Source organism: Hoplias malabaricus, chromosome 12, assembly GCF_029633855.1.
Source record: "Hoplias malabaricus isolate fHopMal1 chromosome 12, fHopMal1.hap1, whole genome shotgun sequence".
Lineage (NCBI taxonomy): Eukaryota > Metazoa > Chordata > Actinopteri > Characiformes > Erythrinidae > Hoplias > Hoplias malabaricus.
The window spans coordinates 25,994,631-26,016,422 of NC_089811.1; the positions used below are offsets into that span (position 1 = coordinate 25,994,631).

General features: G+C 39.0%; 1 protein-coding gene across 3 annotated transcripts in view; it reads left to right on the forward strand.

Moving 5' to 3' along the window:
* adcy5 (adenylate cyclase 5) overlaps positions 1-21,792 on the forward strand; it is a 101,905-nt gene that overhangs the window by 45,128 nt on the left and 34,985 nt on the right. For all 3 annotated transcript variants that reach the window (XM_066685998.1, XM_066685999.1, XM_066686000.1), the window contains 2 exons: positions 7,793-7,942; positions 9,296-9,417. In XM_066685998.1, the coding sequence (XP_066542095.1) occupies positions 7,793-7,942; positions 9,296-9,417 (272 nt within the window). The remainder of the gene's footprint in view (positions 1-7,792; positions 7,943-9,295; positions 9,418-21,792) is intronic.

Sequence of the window (21,792 nt, forward strand, 5' to 3'; positions counted from 1 at the left end):
TAAATATATTTATTTATGCAAATAACTCTAATAACATGACATTACTATGTAAGAAACATTAAGTTTGCAACTGTTACTTCTAAATTTTATATTGTAGCAGCTTTACAGTAAACATTTGCCATGTGAGGACCAGTGGAGAATGTAAAGTAATCTAATAATTAATACACCCATAAGCACATAGATGTAAGTCCTTTATTAATATTATGAAATTAACACATTTACTAATGTGCTTTTTCCAGGAACATTCCTGCAGCAAAGATTTGGATTTGGGCTCTAGACGATTCAGTACATCATAAGCCAGTCAGAGTTGAATTTACTTTGAAATTCACCTTTATCAGAGACTCTTATGGGAATTTGCATATGCTCATTGTTCTGAGACACAAAGACGTGTAAGAGTCTTAGAGAAAGTGAAGTGAGTGAGGAGAGAACAGAGCAGAATCAGAAACCAGAATTCCAACCAGCTGTTTAATTAAATTCAAGTGAATAAATGAAATGATGAAAAAATGCAAATGCGGTTACATTTCCAGCAAGAGAATGCAATACAAGAGTAAAACTGTCTGCAGAAAAATGCTTTTGAAAAAAACTGAAAGGACCTACAGAGTTGTTATACTGAGCTAAGTTTTATTATGCTTTTTTTGTGGCCATATTTTACATTATATGAGTCAAAAACGCACTGGAAAACACTTTTTTGCACTCAGGGACTTTGTTTATGTGTTTCTTTCATTTATTGTTTTTTATTTATTATTGTCTGAGCATCATGATGGAGAACATTCTCGCTTCTGTATATGCTATAGGTGTGTGATGGAAGTGACAGTAAAATGAATTGAATTGAAAATTTTGGCTGGAAAAATACAATATTATTAATGGTATGTTTCTCCTTGGTCCGATAGTGGTGTGGTTGAAATTGTTTGATCAGTTATATGGCTTTATTCTGTCCTTTGTAATGGGTTATAAATAGTTTGTCATAGGGTAAGTTAAACATTTTTCACATTTAGAAAGTTTCATATAAAAATTTAACTTTGCCTTTAACAGTTAATTAGTTCATAAACATTTTAAAAACTTCATTCAAGACCTGAGCTAATGGTAGAAATCAGTGTGTGCTCATTGTTTGTCACGTAAAAGGTCATGGTTGAGCTATTTTTTTGTTGCAGAAGATGATAATAATAGCTTTAATTGTTAGTAACCATTGATAAATCATTTATATATGCCAAAATTTCAAGAAATCTGTGGGCAGAAACCCTGCTACTACTAAGCAAATATTGACTGGCATGTAAAGCTTGCGGTGTGGGGTTTTGTTGGTCCCACCAGCAATCATTAATCGCTGGTGACGTTTTGTTTTGTGGTGCTCAGTGTGTTCCCAGGTTACTTTATGTGGAGATGGAGACAGCACTGAGGTGCTCCGCTTTTGTAAACACAGCCGTCTGCAGGCAGGTGTGCTGCTCAGAGGGCAGGTTGTAGAATTGGAATGACTGCTCTCACTGTATGCCACTTGCGACTGGCATCCATACTTCACTGTGAAATGTGCTGCTTGCTGTGGCACACTCTTTAATCTCCACAGAACCTACAGCCCATGGTCCTTGGAAAAACTGCCAGAGCTTCTTAACTGAACCATGTGTCAGCTGTTCTATGGCAGGGTTTAGGAACCTGTTAAGAAGGCTCCTGTGAACACAACCTCCCCTCCGATGGCCTCTGATATTCAGCTCAGTTAATTTTTAGCACAAAATGATAGTGAGCACACGGTATGTGTGTGGTAGCTACTATGGACATAATGCTCCTTCACTAACTCTCTTTCTTTTATTCTTTTATTTTTATTATTTTATTCTTTCATTCATTTTCTATAACTGCTTCATCCTGTTCAGGTCGATGGTTGGTCCGGTGCCTACTAATAGTTACTGGATGTGGGACAGGAGCACAGATTGGGCGTCAGTCCATCCATCAACTATGGACCCTTTTGGATAGACAGTCAACACACCAGCATGAGTTTTTGGACTGTGGGTGAAGCCAGAATTCCATCCAGCTGTCTAATTAAATTCAAATGAATAAATGAAATGATGGAAAAAAAAATGCAAATATGGCTACATTTCCAGCTAGAGAATGCAATACAAGAGTAGAACTGTCTGCAGAAAAATGCTTTTAATCTAGAACTTATTCATGCCAAAGGTGTAACTGTTGAATGAAATTGGAATCAAAGTTGTCACAGCCATTTGGATCATTTGTGATGCACTCATTAGATTTGGATAACAACCAATGGCTCTTGCATAGAACTAAAACCTGTAGCAAATAAGGATCTAGAAAATATCTTCTGGTATTACTCTGCAAAATACCCATAACCTAGCAATGACGCCTGTGCCTAGACTTTTATTACCAAGGGTGAACTGGTTTAGTTTCCTGTTAATAAAGAGTTTTTATTTATTTTTTTCCCCCTCTCTCTCCCTTCTCCTGTTGTTCTCATTTACCAGCTCAGCAGGACACCTCTGGTCTACTGATCTTCGGGACTCGGCCTGTGCCACTGTCTCATTATAGCACTCCCTCTGGTGTATTTTTGTTTAAATATAAACTAAAGTTACAAATGTCAAAAGTCATAACGCATTCTGTGGTGAAATGACATTGAGACTGACTATAGTATGCTTCAGGGTTCACGGTGAGTCCAAGCAGTGACCGACAATGAATAAATGAATGAATAAAGTATACTTGCTGGAATGAGGTATTAGAAATGTTATAGGTTTGTGTCAACGTTGGTTTGTCACTTTTTCTACAGTTTGTTACTAAAATGTGATGAGCCACAGCCCCCTTTTTTTCCCCTTTAAAAGAAAATGATGCTCTATCTGTGAAAGAGCAGAGGACATCATGGCTAGGGACCAATTGAAAGTTGTTGGGGTTGTTTTTTGGACCAGTTGCTCACGTAGACCAGGGCCTCATATCCCAAATGCGTCATAGCACCAGCCATCAGCATAAAATGGTTCAATGATTATCAATTCGGAAACAACCTCTCAGCTCAGATTATCATCTTAACACTACAGGGCTTTGGGGAAACTGGGCCCAGATGGCAAAGAGTTTTTCCTGTTTATTGGGTGTGTGTGTGTATATATTTATATATAAAATATATATATTTAAAATATGGCATCAGGTGGTAAGGCCAAAAGTTTGAGAACTAAACAAAAGAATCCATCGCCAAAGATTGAAAGTTATGACAAAGTAAACGACAGCGTTCTCGTTATTTTCAAGATTTTAAAAATGGTTTGACAAACAAGGTATTTCAAATATTAACCATTTTCATTCATAAATTGTCAGTTTATTCTCTTCAGTGAACAAGTGATTGAAAGTAATATGACCAGCCTACTGAAAGTCTGCTCTGTCTCCCCACTGTTCTACATCAGCTCCAGCTGTGAGATTTTAGTCTGGATCACTGAGCAGCTTCGTTCTTTGGCTTAATAGCAGGATATGAACTATTATAACACATTACTATCTAGATGAGTAAGGCGTGGCCTAATGGTTAGAGAAGTGAGCTTGGGACTTGACGTTCATTCCACTAAACTGACAGGAATATTGGGGGTAGGTGGAGTGAAGAAACACATGGAATCTTCCTTCAACATCAAGTACCCATGAGAAAAGTCATCTATAACTCTGCACTATTCCTCAGGGTGTGTGTGTGTGTGTGTGTGTATTCACATAGGTTACATGCACAATTATATTTGTTTAAGTTTTACTGTATGTTTCAGATGAAAAAGCAAGACGTAATTGATTTACGAATGTATAAATGGGTGGTTTAATACAGAAATGTCCTGAATGTACTTGGCAAGACAGTTCTTTAATCACCAGATTTGGATTTTAGGGGCTCTGTTTTTGGATCTCTATACCTGTGGTTTTATTCTGAAGCTGTAGTTCTGTCCCTTCAGCTTCTGAGTAATGAACAGTACCTGCAGTAGATAAGGTGAGTTTTTAGATTGTTCTTTTCTGGGATTATGTTGTTCTCTGCTGTTCAGAGTTACTAGAAATCTGTTAGGTACATTCAGAAGGTTAGCATGACCTGCTCCTCAGAGTGCATTACTCAATAGATCTCCTGCTGGAGCAATACAGACTAAGAACATCCATTATTACTCACTGACCTTGTTCTGCTTTCCTCATGGACCTGAACTGCCCAATTATACATATTACATTACTCAACATGCAGTGCTGCAAGGAAATTTGACAAAGATAAATTAATGCATGTTGCACCAGGGTCAAGAGACGTTGATGGACACATCCAGAGAAATCTGGATGGAACCAGTCATGAAAGCCAGGCATATATGATTCTTAAATGTATTGACTGATTAATTATGCATCTGGATGGAATCAGCTCTAAACATATATCCAGTGTCATTATGATTTTAGAGAAATCTCTCTATCAATGCTAATGTGATTTATGATCTTTATACATCCATTATTATTTACTACCATATATATAATCCCCCCCCCCTTCAGTTAAAGAATAAATATGTCTCAGCACATATATACATTAATCAGGTGAGAAGCTTTTGCTTCCTCTCCCTCCACCTCCATTGCGATTAGTAGATTTTGAACTGTCAGCTTGGCTCATGCTTAGAGGCTGAAGCTCTCTGTATTTCCTCAAAGGCTCCTCCTCACACTCAGGTCTGCAGCATCAGCACTTTACTGCATTGACTGCCCTTGACTAAGATTTAGCAGTTATTTCTCTACAGCAGAACCCAATGATGTTGCTTTCTCTTTCACTCCTTAGAAACATGTTTAAGTGTAGAGATGAGGAGGAGCTAGAAATAACCTCTTTTTTTTTTCATATAACATTAACCAGGGAACATGGCAATCCTAAACCCTGATGCATGTCCAGCACTATTAAAAAATTATATCCAAGTACAGAACATGATTTACTGCTTTGAATTGCTTGAATGATGCGATGATACTATGAAGTTTGTGACCTTTGTCTAAGTGTTACATAATGTGGTTTTTGTGATGCTGAACCTGAAGTATCAGCAACAGAAGCTCAATTCTCCATGTTATTCTTACATTGTACCAGATTGTGTACACCACATTGTGTGATGACAGCAACTATTATTTTTAGTTTTTTATTTTTTAAAAATAATAACAAAATATTGCTATTTGGTTTGTCTCGTAATCTAACAGTCAGCATTCTTTTCAGAGAGAGACACATTACACACAGCATTATCATTGCCCTTTCATGTTAGATGACACTGAAGTATTAAATTCCTGATGTTTGTCTTCTCACTTTTGAGCAGTGCACTGTTGAACTGTGGTTGGAGTGTCTTTATTGGTCCTCCTCCCACTCATGGACAAGGGCATTCTGTCAGCTTCCTAATAAGGGCAGCGAGGGAGGTGGGGTTTATAAATAGAACAGTATTGTTTCCTGGGAATATATGCATTGACATCCTGGAAGCTTTATCTAATGTGTGTGTGTGTGTGTGCACACACATTTCCATGCCAGTGGTGGAGCAGGAGCTGGAGAACAGCTGCAGCAGACATGCAGTCCACACCACACACAGCACATGCTGTGAGGCTGCAGGACCTCTACACCCAGTAATACACTAGAGAGACGGCTAATCCAGTTTGCATGAAGATATCGAATGCCAAGTTGTGAGTTAATTTGGTCTAAATGAAATGGCTTTCTGGGCCAGGACAAATGTTGCAGAATAAAGCAGTGGGTGATGTGTTCATGCGGCTGACTGGTAAGTCTACCGCAAAGTGCATTGAGTCTGATAGAACCATGCAAAACTATTTAGTAGGAGTAATAGTCGTCTACTTGAATTACAAATTCCTCAAGTGAGAACTCCTCATACACTCCAGCACACACAAGGTTGATTCTGAAACATTTTCTTTGCTGCTGCATCAGGAACTTTAGGAAAACTTTAGAATAAATGTTGGAACATAGCTTTGAGGATGGCGCTGCATTCAGTGATGAGGACTGAATTCTAGTTCAACTCATGTAAAAGAGGGAGTGGTGCTCCATCTCTTCAGGGAATAAAGTTTCACTGCTCCACAACCCAGTCCTGGTGGATTTATATCCCTCAGGCTAACAGTTGTTATTGAGCCTGGTGATTTTTCAGTTCATAAGTGGCTGGTGAAGTGTGTCTCTTTTATATTTGTAGTGCTTTTCTATGAGACTTAAACTAGTTGTGTGTGTATACATGTCTTCACATGTGTGTAAGAGTAGGTGCAGAGTAGAGTACTAAATATCACGAGTCTACAAACTTTTGGACATATAATGTAAATATACTCCGGAACCTGTGTTGAATGGGCTGTTTTGTAATTTTCTCATCTCGTACCTGCACTGTTTTGTCTTAATAACGGACCCTCTTTTTCCATTAAATAAATGGCTTTATGAGCTGATAAAGACATTGGTTTGACTTAATGTATTTTATTTTGTGCTGTATGGAATAGAGCTTCTGTTGTATATTGATGAAGGCATGACAGTGTCTTTCTTCCTATAGGCTTCTCCACAAACAACCTCCAGGTGCCTTGTTTTCATATAAATGGACCCTAATGACAATTGGTTTCCACTCTCAGCACATATAGACAACTTCAGTTCTAACTGGAAATTCTTCAGTCTTTCTGAAACACTTCAAGAGTTGTTTTAATTATGTTTTGTATGTGATTATCCTTTCATCTGACTGTGAGGTTACATTTAGGCCCCGTTAACACGAATCTGTTTATTTTTAAAAACAGAGATTTTCCTCTCTCCGTTTTTGAAAACATCCCCATCCTGACGAGTATTAAAATGGCTGCATTATCTGTGCGAGCCCAGTAGGGGGCCATAGTACCTCTTAAAGAGAGGCGTCAAAACACCATGATGCATAAGAAAAACAGGTGTTAATCTCAAATCATTAGTGAATCTAGATCTTAATAGTGCATTATATATTCCTAATACAGCATCATTTACATTTATTCATATGCGGGAATCTGAACTCTAGAGCTATCTGCATGCACCTCTAATGCTGATTCAGAATTTAAAGACTTGCCATGTTTAAAATAAATAACTTAAAATATGAAAGGACTGGCGCTTTGTGCTTCTAGGGGTTCTCTCTCTCTCTCTCTCTCTCTCTCTCTCTCTCTCTCCCTCTCTCTCTCTCTCTCTCAGACGAGGCTCCTAACTCTGCTTGAGCCTAGATCTGTAGTATGATTAAAGATTTGTTCGTTATGTGGATAAGAGCATCTGCCAAATTTGATAAATACAGTCGCAGAAATACACACACAAACAAAGTCTATATAAAGCTGATAAGCCTGCTGTTACTCTCTGGCTGAGACTGAGGTCATGGCAAAGATGTATTTGTGAAAGAGTAGCTCAGTCTCTGAGATGTTATGGAAATCTCTAGGCTTAGACTAATGTTTGGTGGAAATCAAGATGCCGAGAGATAAAGTGGAAAAGGATGACCTACTAATAGGATAAGACATGCAGACACTAAACAGCCACTACTGTCTACTGCTCCAGCTTATCACACCCTCTACAGTGAATGCCAGTTTTTAAAGTGGTGCTTTCTACTTATCTTAGAAACCCAGGTTATGTACACAATGTACAAGCCAAAATCTCAATGAGAGCAATGAGACTGGTCTCTACTCAGTTTGGGGCATCTATTTTAAACCTTCTCATAGTGTCTTTTGGAGAGAGGGTATGTTTTTCTCTCTGATTCACAGTTTTCTGTGTATTCGTGAACAAATAATAAGAGAAAATGCAGCTGAGGGGATATATTGATAAGTCCAGCATATCCCACCCTTGTTTTCCATGTTGTAAGCACTCTGTTCAATCTTGTTTCTGTTTCTTTCACAGCTTGTGTCCAACGTGCTGATCTTCTCCTGCACCAACATAGTAGGAGTGTGTACACACTACCCAGCCGAGGGCTCTCAGAGACAGGCCTTCCAGGAGACTAGAGAGTGCATTCAGGCCCGCCTCCACTCACAGAGAGAAAACCAACAGCAGGTGAGGAAAGAGCTCTCCAGGCAGCACAGCTGGGAGCTCAGCACAGTGCTGCAACAGCAAGTTTTATTTTTACAATCATGCTTTAGCATCGATTTGGATGCCTCTCTGCTGAAAAACACTCTTCAACCTAAATCTCTTTCTGGAGCTTCTTTAACTAAGCTCCAGAATGAGCCCTTTTCTGTTAGGGACAGTGTCCAAAAGACAGCACAAACAGAGGCCGGTTTTCCAGTTACAAATTAAACCTAGGCTTAAATCAGAAAGGTGTTTGTTTTTTTTTTTTTTTTGTTTTTTTTTTTTATGATGAAATCCAGATGATCACAATATATTCAGGCACTGGTCTAGCAAATAATGCATATTTGAAGAAGTGCGACTAATACAATTTGAAATGTTTTTTCTATTCATGATATTTTAATTTTATTGGACATTTATTATGATTATGTACATTTGCATTGTTTGCTTTTTAGATTTAAAAAAAATAAGCATCACCAGAAGGTACAGATTACTTAGAATAATTCAGCTGCAGTATTTTCAGTATTTGAACCTGAAGCTCATGCTACATGTCCTTTATCATGTAAAAGTCCTTTAACCAAGAAAGATCTGTGCATCTTGTAAGCTGCTTCCTGTAGCCCAGCTCATTTCAAACCCCACAGACATGTAGAGATCAGAAGGGTCCCCCCACTAAGAGCTTAGCATCCCAGCTGCTCCTAAATCAGTCCAGGGCAGAGTTTAATATATGCCCTGGGGTTCATCAGAGATGACGCAGTCCTCTTATGGTCCCTGACTATGATACCCTAACTATAAACTTAACCTATCATTGTAGAATAATGAGAGCAGGCAACTGGGTTTGACAGCGCTGCTTTAAAATAATAAAAGCCCAGAACTGTCACAAAATAAAAGTTTCAGTCTGCTCAGAACAATAAAATGAATGATTTAAATGTCCTTGGCTTAAACATATGCATCTGAGAATGGGTTTAGATCTTTTACATTTTGTTTGGTTCTTTGAGCTTAATAATAATACTTTAAACTTTCAAATCATTTACAGACACACAAAAATATGTTAATATCAATTGGAATGTTCATTAACCCATGCTAGTTTTTCTGCGTCAAGGCTCCAGTGTACTGTTGTTGGCGCTCTTATTTTTAAGGTTTCATTGGATGTGTATTTCCCCTCTGTTTTTCATACATATTGGACAGACGTCACTATTGTCTCCAGTGACGTCTCCTCTCAGCAGGGTTTGATGGTCAAGAAATCTGGACAGAGAGTGGAAAAGATGGCCTTCACTAAGTCCTCAGTGGGTTAGTTACAATTATGACAGTCTCCTTTTTCTTTTTTTTTTCCTTCTTTTTTTGCAGGAACGCCTCCTGCTCTCTGTGCTTCCCCGACATGTTGCCATGGAGATGAAAGCCGACATAAATGCCAAGCAGGAGGATATGATGTTTCACAAGATCTACATCCAGAAGCATGACAATGTGAGGTAAGAAAGTGGCAAAACCCACCCTGAGGTGTCAGGGTCACTGTGAACCTTCACTTTTCACACATGCAAGAACAGACACACAACACATTTCACTTGACCTGTTTCTGGGGTTGTTTTCTGAGAATTGTTTTGTAGACTAATTTAAAAAGCTCCTTGCCCTTGCAGTGTTAAACTACTGAGTATATTAGGCCATAGTGTTTTGGTTATGTATTGTAAATGATGAATAAATGAGACACCGTCAACTCAGATGCAGATAATTTTTTAATTCTTTAAACTGCAATGTTTACATGTAGATAGCATTAGCTTTCTGAGTCCCAAATATAAATAAATGTAAATGATGTTGATTAAGAAATATATAATGAAATTACTCAGTCTTGATCTTAATAGTTCATGACTTAGGCAGTGAACTTCATAGGGAGTAAGCAGTCATTTGGGATTGAACCTCTGTTTCTCTCTTGTTTCCTAATGTTTTGATTTTCCAGAGGCGTTACTCTATAATGAAAATTTAAATTGAAAAGTGATAATTGTCATTCAAACAACACACAGGAGACAGCCAGTCTATTCAACACAGAACATACATTCTTTGGCATTTGATGATACTAGTCTGTACTGAGGTATTTACACTCACAATAAGCTTTGATGCAAGCTGTGAATGAAGGTGTTGGAGAAATGCATATATTATATTGAGGGCTGAAGATATATTTCACTATATATTGGCAGCAGGCTCTTACAAAGATCTCTGCTGATTCAGCTTCTGAACCTGACTGAAAATCCTCACTGGATGATGTAATAATCATGATGAGTGTAATATCACGTTTGTGGTTGCAGCTTTGTGCATCTGCTCTTTTTATTGTCCTTTGTATATACTGATGTTTTAGGTTGTGCCTTGGGCCTGGAGAAAATGTTGTGCTATGGCTTGGCCTGTTCTGTGTCCAAACATTTAATGCAGATTGCATATTTGGGCTGAAAATCATGGCAGATCATGGTTGATGGCGGATTAATTTCCACATTTGTAAATGTAATATTAATAGTCTATAAATTTCTATTCTACATTGTTAATGAACTGGTTGATGATTGTTCATGTTCAGTGTTTTAGTATTGAGATTAGATGAGAAGATTAGTTATAATCAAATATATATAATCAAATCCAAATGTTTAATTTATGCACATATTCTATTGAGTTTGTTTTCTCTTCAGATTTTTGTGTGGGCCAATTTTTACCACTACTGATGCTAGTGGTTACCACTATAGCCTGTAGAGGTGAAGGAAGTGCCAGTGCCGAATCTAACTAGAAAACATGGTTCTAGTAATGATATAGCGGGCCCTATGTCCGGAGTGGTTGTACGAGTCTCGTTTATAAAAAACACACTTGTACACATTCGTAAATGTGTTAGACTCAGCCAGTATGTAGAACTAAATTTGTCCTCTTTGGAAGATGAGGAGGAAAATGAGTGGAAATGTTGGAAGTGTGGCTAATTACATTTTCTACTTGACTTGACACTTACCTGGCAAATGCTGGTTGCTCAAACAGTGTGGAGTTTTCTAAACTAGGCGTAAATTAGTGTCATTTTCTTAAAGGCATGCTGTCAGAAGACGTCCTTTAACAATGGCAGCAGAAGCCTTCAACATCTGCTGAATGACTGTGTACCATAATAATAACACAGTATATTTTGTGCCATGTCTTTTCACACATGTACATGTGATTCTGTATGTGTGAGAAGACATGGCACAAAATTATACTGAGATGCAACAATGTTGTTTTTTCACATTCTGTTTTCTGTGTTGAAGTAAAATATTTTATCCTGGTGACAGGAAGTTCAAGTAAAGCTTAACTGAATTTTAGGTGATACAATATCCTGCAATAATTCTGTGTTGCAGGAGCATAGCTGTTAATCTGTGATGGTTACAATTGCTCTGCATTGTCATGTAGCCTTAAGACTGATGACCCTGCCCCAACACCCCGATTTCATTTGTGTACTCACTTGTTTTCCTTTATTTGGACTAAACACAGCTTCATACATAAGTTTGGAGACGTACTTTTTTCATTCCTTGTTGCTCAGTTGTACTCTTGCTCTAGTCTTTCATCAGACTTCAATCGAAGGAGCATTTGAACCTCTTCAAAAGACCATGGATTTTATGAGCTGTAGTTGAGATTTGGATAAAACCAAATGTGATCTCTACTGAAGCTTGGAGATTTTACAGACATGTAGTTTATGATGGATGTCTGGATTTCACTGAGATTGCAGACTGATTGGCCAGAGAAGCTTTTCAAAGTTTACATGTTACTTTTAGACCCTGTTTGGCTTGGGTGGAACCACGAGTACCCAGTTCCAGGAATCAGGAGACCAAATTTGCCTAATGTAAAAGCAAAAACAGTAGCGCTGAGCCAATTCGAGAAAACAATTGTATGAATACAGTCCTATGTTGCTCATACCGGGGCTCATGCTAAACTCAGATTTTTATATGAACTATTATTATTATTATTATTGCCAGGCCGGCTTAGAACAGGCATTTTCCCTTACTGACTGACTGACTCCTAATGCTCAAGTGTGCATGCGTGAGTAGGAACATTTTACCTTCTGTTATTTATACGGTTAGCTCAGTCATGTTTCACATAGAACTTTTCCACCAATGAGTTCATGAACAATAATTGGAACCATTCGGTGCGTTTCCACAGACAAACTTGGAAATAAGACAGGAACTCGCTCCATTTGTGTGTGTTTCTGGGGCTGTGTTTGGTGTGACACCATGGGCGTTGGCCAGAGCCTCGGCTCGGCGTTGGTTAGTTCACAAGCTCAGCAGGACAGCTCAGAACTTTACACACATTATATCTCACAGAGAGGAGAGGACGGCTGAATTTGTCTTATTTCACATGTGTTTCTTTGCTTGAAATATTGTAAAGGGAATTGGTGGGGAGACATTTTGTGGCGTTAGTGTGTTTATAAAACTCCATATAGCTGCGCACAGCCACATTAAACCTTACATGCTTTAACCAGTTACACCTAATACATAAGTAACTGTTATTCATAAAATCAACACAATGTTCTTGTTCTTCTTTGTTCTTTGGTGGTAGATCATCTGGTATTTTTAAATAAAATGAACAAGAAAAACACAGATGCTGGTGTTTATATTTTATGAACAAAACTTTGTGCTCCATTTTCATTTCTGTATTTATTACACAATCACATAATTAAAACCACATGTAACCAAAGACATTGATATGAAGCACCAGAGCTTCTCCAGACCTTTCAATGACAAGGGTATGTATTTTGGGTTCCCTGTTTGTGAAATGTCAGAAACACCTCTGTGACAATGGTTATTGGTGGTCCAGCAAAAGTATGCTTACCTAGTTCTCTTTAATTTATTTCTTTCTTTAAATACAAAGAGTTTCTGCTTAAACAATAATCTTCTAACATTTTAATTCTGAGGTCATCCAAAGGCTTTTGCCTTTTGTTTATATAAGGATTATGTATATTTTATTTGTATATAATCTAATTTGCCTGTCTACATTTTAATTCTGAGAAAACACAATATTGTAAGTTATAATTAAAAGCATTGCTCTATCTACATGTAGTAGGTCTGCTTAAAATAAACTACTACTGTATAATTTCAGATATTATTTTTTTCTGAGAGAAATCAATTTCCCTACATTCTTGGGGCCATTGCTGTAGATTTGGCTGAATCGCTTTCTTCAGTGTGAAGTGTATAAACTCCAGTTTTAGCTCCATCTTGTGGCGAGAGCACTGCTCTTGTGAGCTTAATGTACAGCTGTATAGCGTAGAATAGAGCCCTCCACTCTCTTGCTCTCTGGGGGTGAGCCATAGTTTCTCAGTCTGATCTGAACTGACCAGCCGTATCCAGAGCCGCACTTCTCTGTGCTAACAGACACATTCCCTCACATCACGCGCTGGTTTCCTCTCAACCACACACTGCAGCCTTAATTCCAATCACACACACACAGTCAGTTTATATTTATCTCCCCCAGCCTCACCTCCCGCACCCCACTCAACTCTCTTTTTGCTTTGATTTCTTTTTGCCTTCTCTATTTGTCTCTCTCTTCTTTCTTTCAATTCCTCTTTCCCTGTCTTCTTTTCACCCCTCTCTCTCTCTCTCTCTCAGAGTACTTTGCATTCTATTTCAGACCCCCACTGTCTCTGTATGATCTAACAGTTGGACTGGAGTTGGACTTTTATTTATTTGAAAGCCCTCAATGTTTTTGTTATATTAATAATACATGCTGGAGTTTATTAATTGTGCCCATATGAGGTCTCGGTTTGTGGGTCTCACTTTAGAGTAGTGGGATTTGTGGTGGGTACACATGATGAATGTTGACTTTCTTCAGATGAGAAAGCTAAATCCACTGGAGTGCTGTTAGATTAGCTGAGGGGAAAAGAGTTTGGCAGGGAGCAGTTTGGATTTCACTGCAGAGGGAAATGGTGACTGCCGTCCCACTCACTCTTTTTGCCATTATTCATGGCATCAGAGAGTATAAGGCTACACACTATGTTCCCGGTCATTCAGTAATCTTCAAATACAGAAGGCTTTAGCTGGACTGCAATTTGTGTGAGGAAAAAGATGTCTGTTAAGATGTTTAGGAATATGGACAAATATTTTGTTGATTTGTTGTTAATTAATAGACTGATCCAAATGTTTTAATGGCTGGGTACATAGATACATAGAAACACTTTTAAAACATTACTGTAGGCGTTCATTTGTTAGGCTGCTTAGTAACACCAACAAAGGCTGTCATTAAAACTGACGTGAACATACATAAATATCTATAAAGGCTTATTCCAGCAAATCTCAGTTCTCATAACATTTTTAAAGGTAAAATTGACAGGAAATGCAAATGGACATTTAGTGGAATAAAGGTGACTAGAGTAGGATAGGTTCCCCCTATGCCCCTGGCTTGCTCTTTGGGGGTTTATTGACATTTCATGTTAAAACTTCTGTCTTTACTGGAATTCTGTGAAGCAGCTTTGTGACAACAGCAGTTGTAAAAAGTGTTAGACAAATAAATTTGATTTTTTAAATTTGAGATATAAATTTATTACCCGGTTTATTGAGATATAATATTTATATATAGTCATATATTTATATTCATTTTTGCGATATTTAACTAAGTTCATGTCTGTTGGCAAGGAAATCTTCAGTGTCATGATGACCTTCAGTGGATTACTGCAGTTTAAAATTATGCCAAAAGGATCCCAGTTTTAAAGGAACATAAAACAAAAAAAAATACCTAAGGAAATATATGCTCAAAAATGCTCAATTTTTCAAGGACAAGAAAACACAGAAAATAAACTGTAGTTGTCAGGTATTGTATTTATGAGAGACCTTTGGTTCTACTGTGTGTTTATACCCTTGAAATTGCTTTGAAAGTATAGACAATCAGAACACTAGACACTTACCATTATTGAGGGGAGGAGGAGAAAGAACATCGTATAAGTGAGGAATAAGATATTTGGAGAAATTGTTCACCAAAGCGAATTATGAATATGTTGGATATGAAACAAACTAAAGAGTGTCAGATATGGTCCTTTTATGTGGAATGGCCTGTTTTTCCAACCAGTGCTTTAAGGTGCCTTTTCAGGGAGCTCATAAACAAGCACTTTCAGTCCAATTCTTGAGCTCTGTGATGTGTCCCAATTAGCTAAGTGTAAAAGAGGTATGGGCTTTAATCCTGTCTGTTTGCTTCAGTAATCATAGACTAATCAAATCAATCTAGTCCACCTGTTTTGGAGAACACACACACACACACACACACACACACACACAGAGAGAGAGAGAGAGAGACAGGGGCAGACTGATATTAGTAATTGGTTTGAGTACTCTCTCTCCAACAAATATGGACATTGGCCGAGCAGAATAATACATATTAGAAATACTAAGAATTCATATTAGTCCCTGAGGCTTTTAATGCTCATTTTCTTTCAATTTAGAAAGATTTCAGCTGTGTTTCACATCTTATAACTTTGTTACTGAAATAAATTGCAGGAGGTTCTGCAGAGTGTATGAAATGGAGTTACTTCCTTTGATTGTCAGTTGATGAAAAACTTGTGCTTTCATTTTCACACATTTCTTCCCAGTTGTTCTGCTGCTTTTGGAGAGAACAGACTCCATTAACGTCCACATTCCTGGTCTTCGTGCCTCAGCTCTGATCCATACTCTTACATTGAGACCAATATAGAACAGAACCTAAGAGAGCTTGCAGTAATTACACTGCATAAATATTCACATGTTCGCTTTATTTGGATAAGCTGGACGTAACAGCCAGTTGTTTTAGACCACAACGGTAGGCACTGCATTTGGTATTTAGGTGCGAGCTTTATTGCTGTCATCACCTTTTTTCACCACTTCTTTCCCCAAGCAGAGGCTTATTCCTTAAAGGGGAAATGTTATGAGGGGAAAAAAATCACAAACTGAAATAATACAACCCAGACAGTTAGTTGTGATCTGCCTATTTCAAAACAAGTTGTGGGTATTGTTTAGCGGTTCATGCCAAGATCAGACTACATTATATTTTTGTCTTTCACATTACACAATATTGGTGCCATAAAATGTTTTTCGCCAGCAGACTGTCAACATTGAAAATTTTGATGTTGACCAATCATGTGTTGTTGCATTAGTTTTTATGCCATCGTGAAAGAAACTGTCAATAATGTCTACAGAAGCAGCATGTGTGATGCTGGAGGTTTTGTGTTCCGAAACGGAAAAAAAAATGACTGTGGACCCATTCTTGGGTGTCACAAAGAAGGCAGTGTGGACTGGCTTAAAATCGAGTGATGGATTTTTTAACCTTATAAGGCTCTTCACACTCAAACATCTCTTAAACAAACATGGTTCTTTATGGAACCCAAAGTGGTTCTTCTATGGCATCACTCAAAGAAACCTTTGTAACACCTTTATTTTTAAGAGTGTACTTGGGTAACAGGCAAGTTTCTCCAATCACACAATGAATTATGTGAGGGAGGGCAAGGATGGGGTTAAACGGGGTAGAACAAGTACAAAGAAGTCAGAATGCTGGTTACATTCAACTAAACCAAGAATGGAGAGGAAAAAAAAAAAGAGAACTGAGTGTAAATGTGTAAAAACCAGCATGTCTGCTCTTCGCTCCTGGGCTCTTGTGCTGAGCTGTGGCTCATTCTCATTTAAAGGAACTGGTGCTGAAACTGGCCATTCTGAACCATGCTGTATAGACAGGGGGAGAACTGTGCTGTGTTTTTTGATCCATGTGGTTTTGGTCAAAGCATGTTTGGTCAAAGCAGAACTGTGTTTGTTGGTGGGTAAAATGATGGAATATGCCCCCTTTTTAAGACATTCTTAAAGGGGAAGCAATTACATATGTGGCCTCAACATTTGGACCACAAATGAATTCACTAAAGTTGGTGCAGTGAGATTTTGCAGCTTCAGTATAGAGTATTATTAAGTTGTGGCATTATTTGGAATAAATGGATAAATGAGAAACGAGGGATAAAGACATGTCCTGAGGATGGTTGGTCTTAGCTGACTCATTTTGGAGTGGGGGGTGGATAGAGTATTATTAGCCTCTGAGCTTGGCTGATTTCAGAGCTAATGCTCCTTACTGTAATTTGTAATTGGGGCTCAGCTCAGTGACAGACAGGGAGAACAGAAAAAATGGGGGGCGGGGGGGGGGCCTCCTGCCAAGGCCTTGGGTTACAGAGCAGTACAGGTTGTCATGGTGTGTTTGGGCACTTTTTGTTAGTGTTACCCTGAGTTGGCACATGATGATTGTGTTGTTGTTGGAACAGACTGTCTGCCTGGCTCTTGCCCCTGTTGCCTGTTTTTCAGCAGACTTTGTCCTGTCAGAATCCCACCTTTATAAATAATAATAATAAAAATCCTTCAGCAAGCTACTGAGAACTTACCCCACCAACACCCCAAAAGGTCTTATGTAAGTGTGCTGCCAGCCGATCTGCTGCTGCCTCTCATCTCCCTAAGTGCAATATTGACGGCTGTGTTCCTAGAGGACACACGTTGCTTAATTATTGAGGGTAGTCACGTAACAGGCCTATGCTGCACTTCTTGTTCTTGACTAAAGCCCACACACAGACATGTGGATAGAGGCCCAATGCAGATGGGGGGGAAATGTCGGAGGAAGAAAAAGCAGACAGGCAATCTTATGTAGGACCAGCTGCCCTTAGACATCAGTGAAAATGAAAACAGACAGCATAGTGTGGCAGAAAAAAATGATAACATATACATGAGGTGTGTCTAGAAAACGGTCCCTTCTACTGCCCCTGGCCAAAAGAGTGACCACCACTCTTTTTTTTTTTTTTTTTAGATATGAATATACCTGTATTTAAAAAATATATAATACATATATTTATATATATTAAACAATTTGTGTCATATGTAATAAACGGGGTGGCCATCCTCTAAGTGTGGTGACTAAGAAGGTAAAAAAAATTGATATGGGGAAATAAAAGATGGCAAAAAAAAAATAATAATTTATATGGGGAAAAAAATCATTAAAAAAATTTATTTCTACAGACCATTAATAGTCTTACAAGAAATTCCTACTAATTATATAAGTTCACTACAGAGTTCTGCAAACGTGGGGCTCTGACTCCTGTGCAGTTCTTGCTGTCCCCATTTTATGTTTTTAGTCTGTGCCCATTTGATATAGCCACCGGTCTGATTTCTTGTTAATCATTTGACAGAATGCTGAATATCCTGCTGTTCTCCTGCCTGCAGACGTCTGTCTGAACAGTATGTCACTCCAGTCTAATCACAGCCTCGTCACATGAGTGGGAATTTGGAGGGCAGGCAGCAGAAGGGAAGTTTGGTAGGGGGTTAAATGTTGGGGAGATGAAAGGCTGTAGGACTGGCAGTGCCAGCTCCAGGGGTACAGGGGTCACGAGGGTGACTTCTCCAGCCCCACAGCTGCTTTGATACGGGCCGAGCACTGACCCTTGAAGGACTTTACAGGGTCACGTTATGTAAGCAGGAAGTGTGATTCTGCACAGCATTCCTTCCTGGGGCTTTTTGGCCAGAGCTGTGTCCACAGCGACCCGCTGAAGCATCCCTCAACAGCTTCCTCAGCAGCGGAGTGACCCTGATTTCACTCACTTACTGGAATTTTCCCTGGGAACTCATTTCCTGCCCCTATTTTTTACAGTTCAATTTTCTGTCAGCACAGGAATCAAGCAACCTCTGTTCTCTTTATGTAACTGAACAGCACGTTCACAAGTGACCTGAAGGATGCTGTCACCACAAATTCATTAATGTGTGTTCAGCTACTTTAAGATATAGATGCAGACATTCAGTCATGCACAACCAGCTTGATTAATCTCCACCGAAAAAACAGTGAGTACCCGACCTCACTAATGCTCTTGTGGTTTGAATGCCTCTGAATCCTCAAAGAAATGTTCCAAATCTAGCATAAGCTGTAAGGGGTTAAACTACCTACTAAGACACTTTATTTTTGAAGAAATGATGCATGAGCAGGTGTTTACAAATTTGTGTATTTGACTGTGGTTTCTGTAAAGATTGAAAAAACTGAACACTCTGAAAGTGTATCTACAAGCAGGAGCTCCTTGGGGCTCTGTAGACTGCAAGACTGTCTGCTCTCAGACCTGCACATTGGGCTTGTGCTGCAGGGAGCTGATGACTCACCTCCACACCAACCATTAAGTGTGGCTTAAGGACCTACTGAATGTTTCAGAGCAGTCCTCCCACCTGTCCTCTGTACAGGGGGGCTTCAGCCAGACACAGCACCTTGCTGTTCTTACTGTTACACTTAATCCACCACTAGAAGGAAGTGACTGAGATTATATCTGCTGTTTATTTTTAGCAGCAACAATGGACCTGTCCACTGGTGCTATACTGATCTATGCTGTTTGTTTAAAAAAAAAATGGAAAACAAAGCAACAAAAAATTCTTTTATCAGCAAAATTTGTTAGAGGTGGGCAATCTGATGGTGCACTAGTGTTCATTACTACAGAAATCTCAGCATCTAATGTGTGCCATCAACAACAATATTTTTATTTATTTATTTATTATTATTTTTTTTTCCCCCAAATATTTACTCATTTTTGAATTTGAGGCCTGCAACACGTTCCAAAAAAGTTGGGACAGGGTAATGTTTTCCACGGTGTTACATCACTTTTCCTTTTAACAACACTCAGTAAGCGTTTGGGAACTGAGGACACTAATTGTTGAAGCTTTGTATGTGGAGTTCTTTCCCATTCTTGCTTGATGTACAACTTCAGTTGCTCAACAGTCCATGGTCTCCGTTTTTGTCAAATTTTGCGAATCATAATTCATTCATTCATTCATTTTCTGTAACCACTTATCCAATTCAGGGCCGCGGTGGGTCCAGAGCCTACCTGGAATCATTGCGCGCAAGGCGGGAATACACCCTGGAGGGGGCGCCAGTCCTTCACAGGGCAACACACACACATTCACTCACACCTACGGACACTTGAGTCACCAATCCACCTACCAACGTGTGTTTTTGGACTGTGGGAGGAAACCGGAGCACCCAGAGGAAACCCACACGGACACGGAGAGAACACACCAACTCCTCACAGACAGTCACCCGGAGCGGGAATCGAACCCATAACCTCCAGGCCCCTGGAGCTGTGTGACTGCGACACTACCTGCTGCACCACCGTGCCGCCACGCGCTTCATAATGCACCAGACATTTTCACTGAGAGACAGGTCTGGAATGCAGGCAGGCCAGTCTAGTACCCGCACTCTTTTACTACGAAGCCACACTGTTGTAAAACACGCAGAATGTGGCTTGGCATTGTCTTGCTGAAACAAGCAGGGACGTCCCTGAAAAAGATGTTGCTTGGATGGTAGCATATATTGCTCTAAATTCTGTATGTACCTTTCAGCATTTATGGTGCCTTCACAGATGTATAAGTTACCCATGCCATGGGCACTAACACATCCCCATATCAGAAATTCTGGCTTTTGAACTTTTTTCGCTGCTAACGATAAGGACAGTCCTTTTCCTCTTTAGCCCGGAGGACACGACGTCCGTGATTTCCAAAAACAATTTGAAATGTGTCCTCGTCAGACCACAGGACACTTTTCCAATTTGCGTCAGTTCATTACAGATGAGCTCGGGCCCAGAGAAGCTGGCGGCATTTCTGGGTGTTGTTGATATATGGCTTTTGCTTTGCATGGTAGAGTTTTAATTTGCATTTGTAGATGGAGCGATGAACTGTGTTCACTGACAATGGTTTTCTGAAGTGTTCCTGAGCCCATGTGGTAATATTCGTTACAGAATGATGTCAATTTTTAATGCAGTGCCGTCTGAGGGATCGAAGGTCACGGGCGTTCAAAGTTGGTTCAAATTCAAAACGAGTGAATATTTGCAAAAAAAACCCTATAACAATTGATATGTATGAACATTAAATATCTTGTCTTTGTAATGTATTCAGTTGAATGTAGGTTGAAAAGGATTTGCAAATCATCATATTCTGTTTTCATTTATGCTTTACACAACTTTCCAACTTCATTGGAATTGGAGTTGTAATTTATTGCAAGGACTCGGTGAGCTCCGCTCTCATTAATAGTAAATAATAATAAATAAATAGGCATTGGCATTTCAGTGAAATTTGACTATAAATTTTACATGACGTTATTCAATTTATAATCTGTTAATACACTTCCACCAAGCCCCACTTCCCAGGCTAATAGAAGTGTTCATTTTCACTTGGCATTCATTCAGCCTAGAATGTGTTCTTCAATTCTATTTAAAAATATTTTTTATTTTATTTATTTATTACTTATTTCAAATGGCACAGTTTATTAAGTCCATGAAACAAATTATACCCCGAAACACATTATAACGTCTTCGAATGAAGCAAAAACAATATTAATAAGAATTAGTAACAATAGAAAAGGTCATTTGTATATATAATTTGTAATGCCATTTTGATATAGAACATTCTAAACATTCTCATTTAATCAAAAAATTTGTGCCCATTCCTACCTCTAAGCAATTTATTTAGCCTAGTTGAGAGACTGTTCGGGTTGGCGCCACAGGTGCAGGGACCTGGAGATTGTGGGTTCAAGTCCTACTCCGTGTGACTGTCGGTGAGGAGTTTGGTGTGTTCTCCCTGTGTCCACGTGGGTTTCCTCCAGGAACAACACCCGCCAACACACGTTGGTAGGTGGATTGGCAACTCAAGTGTCCATAGGTGTCAGTGTGAGTGTGTGTTAGCCAGTGAAAGACTGACACCCCCTCTGGGGTGTGATCCCACCTTGCACCCAGTGATTCCGGGTGAGCTCCGGACCTACCGCGACTCTGAACTGGATAAATGAATGAATGAGGGATTGTTCACTGGCTATCATTTTGAGAATTGTTTTCTGTGTTTTTCCAAGTTTTCCCATGA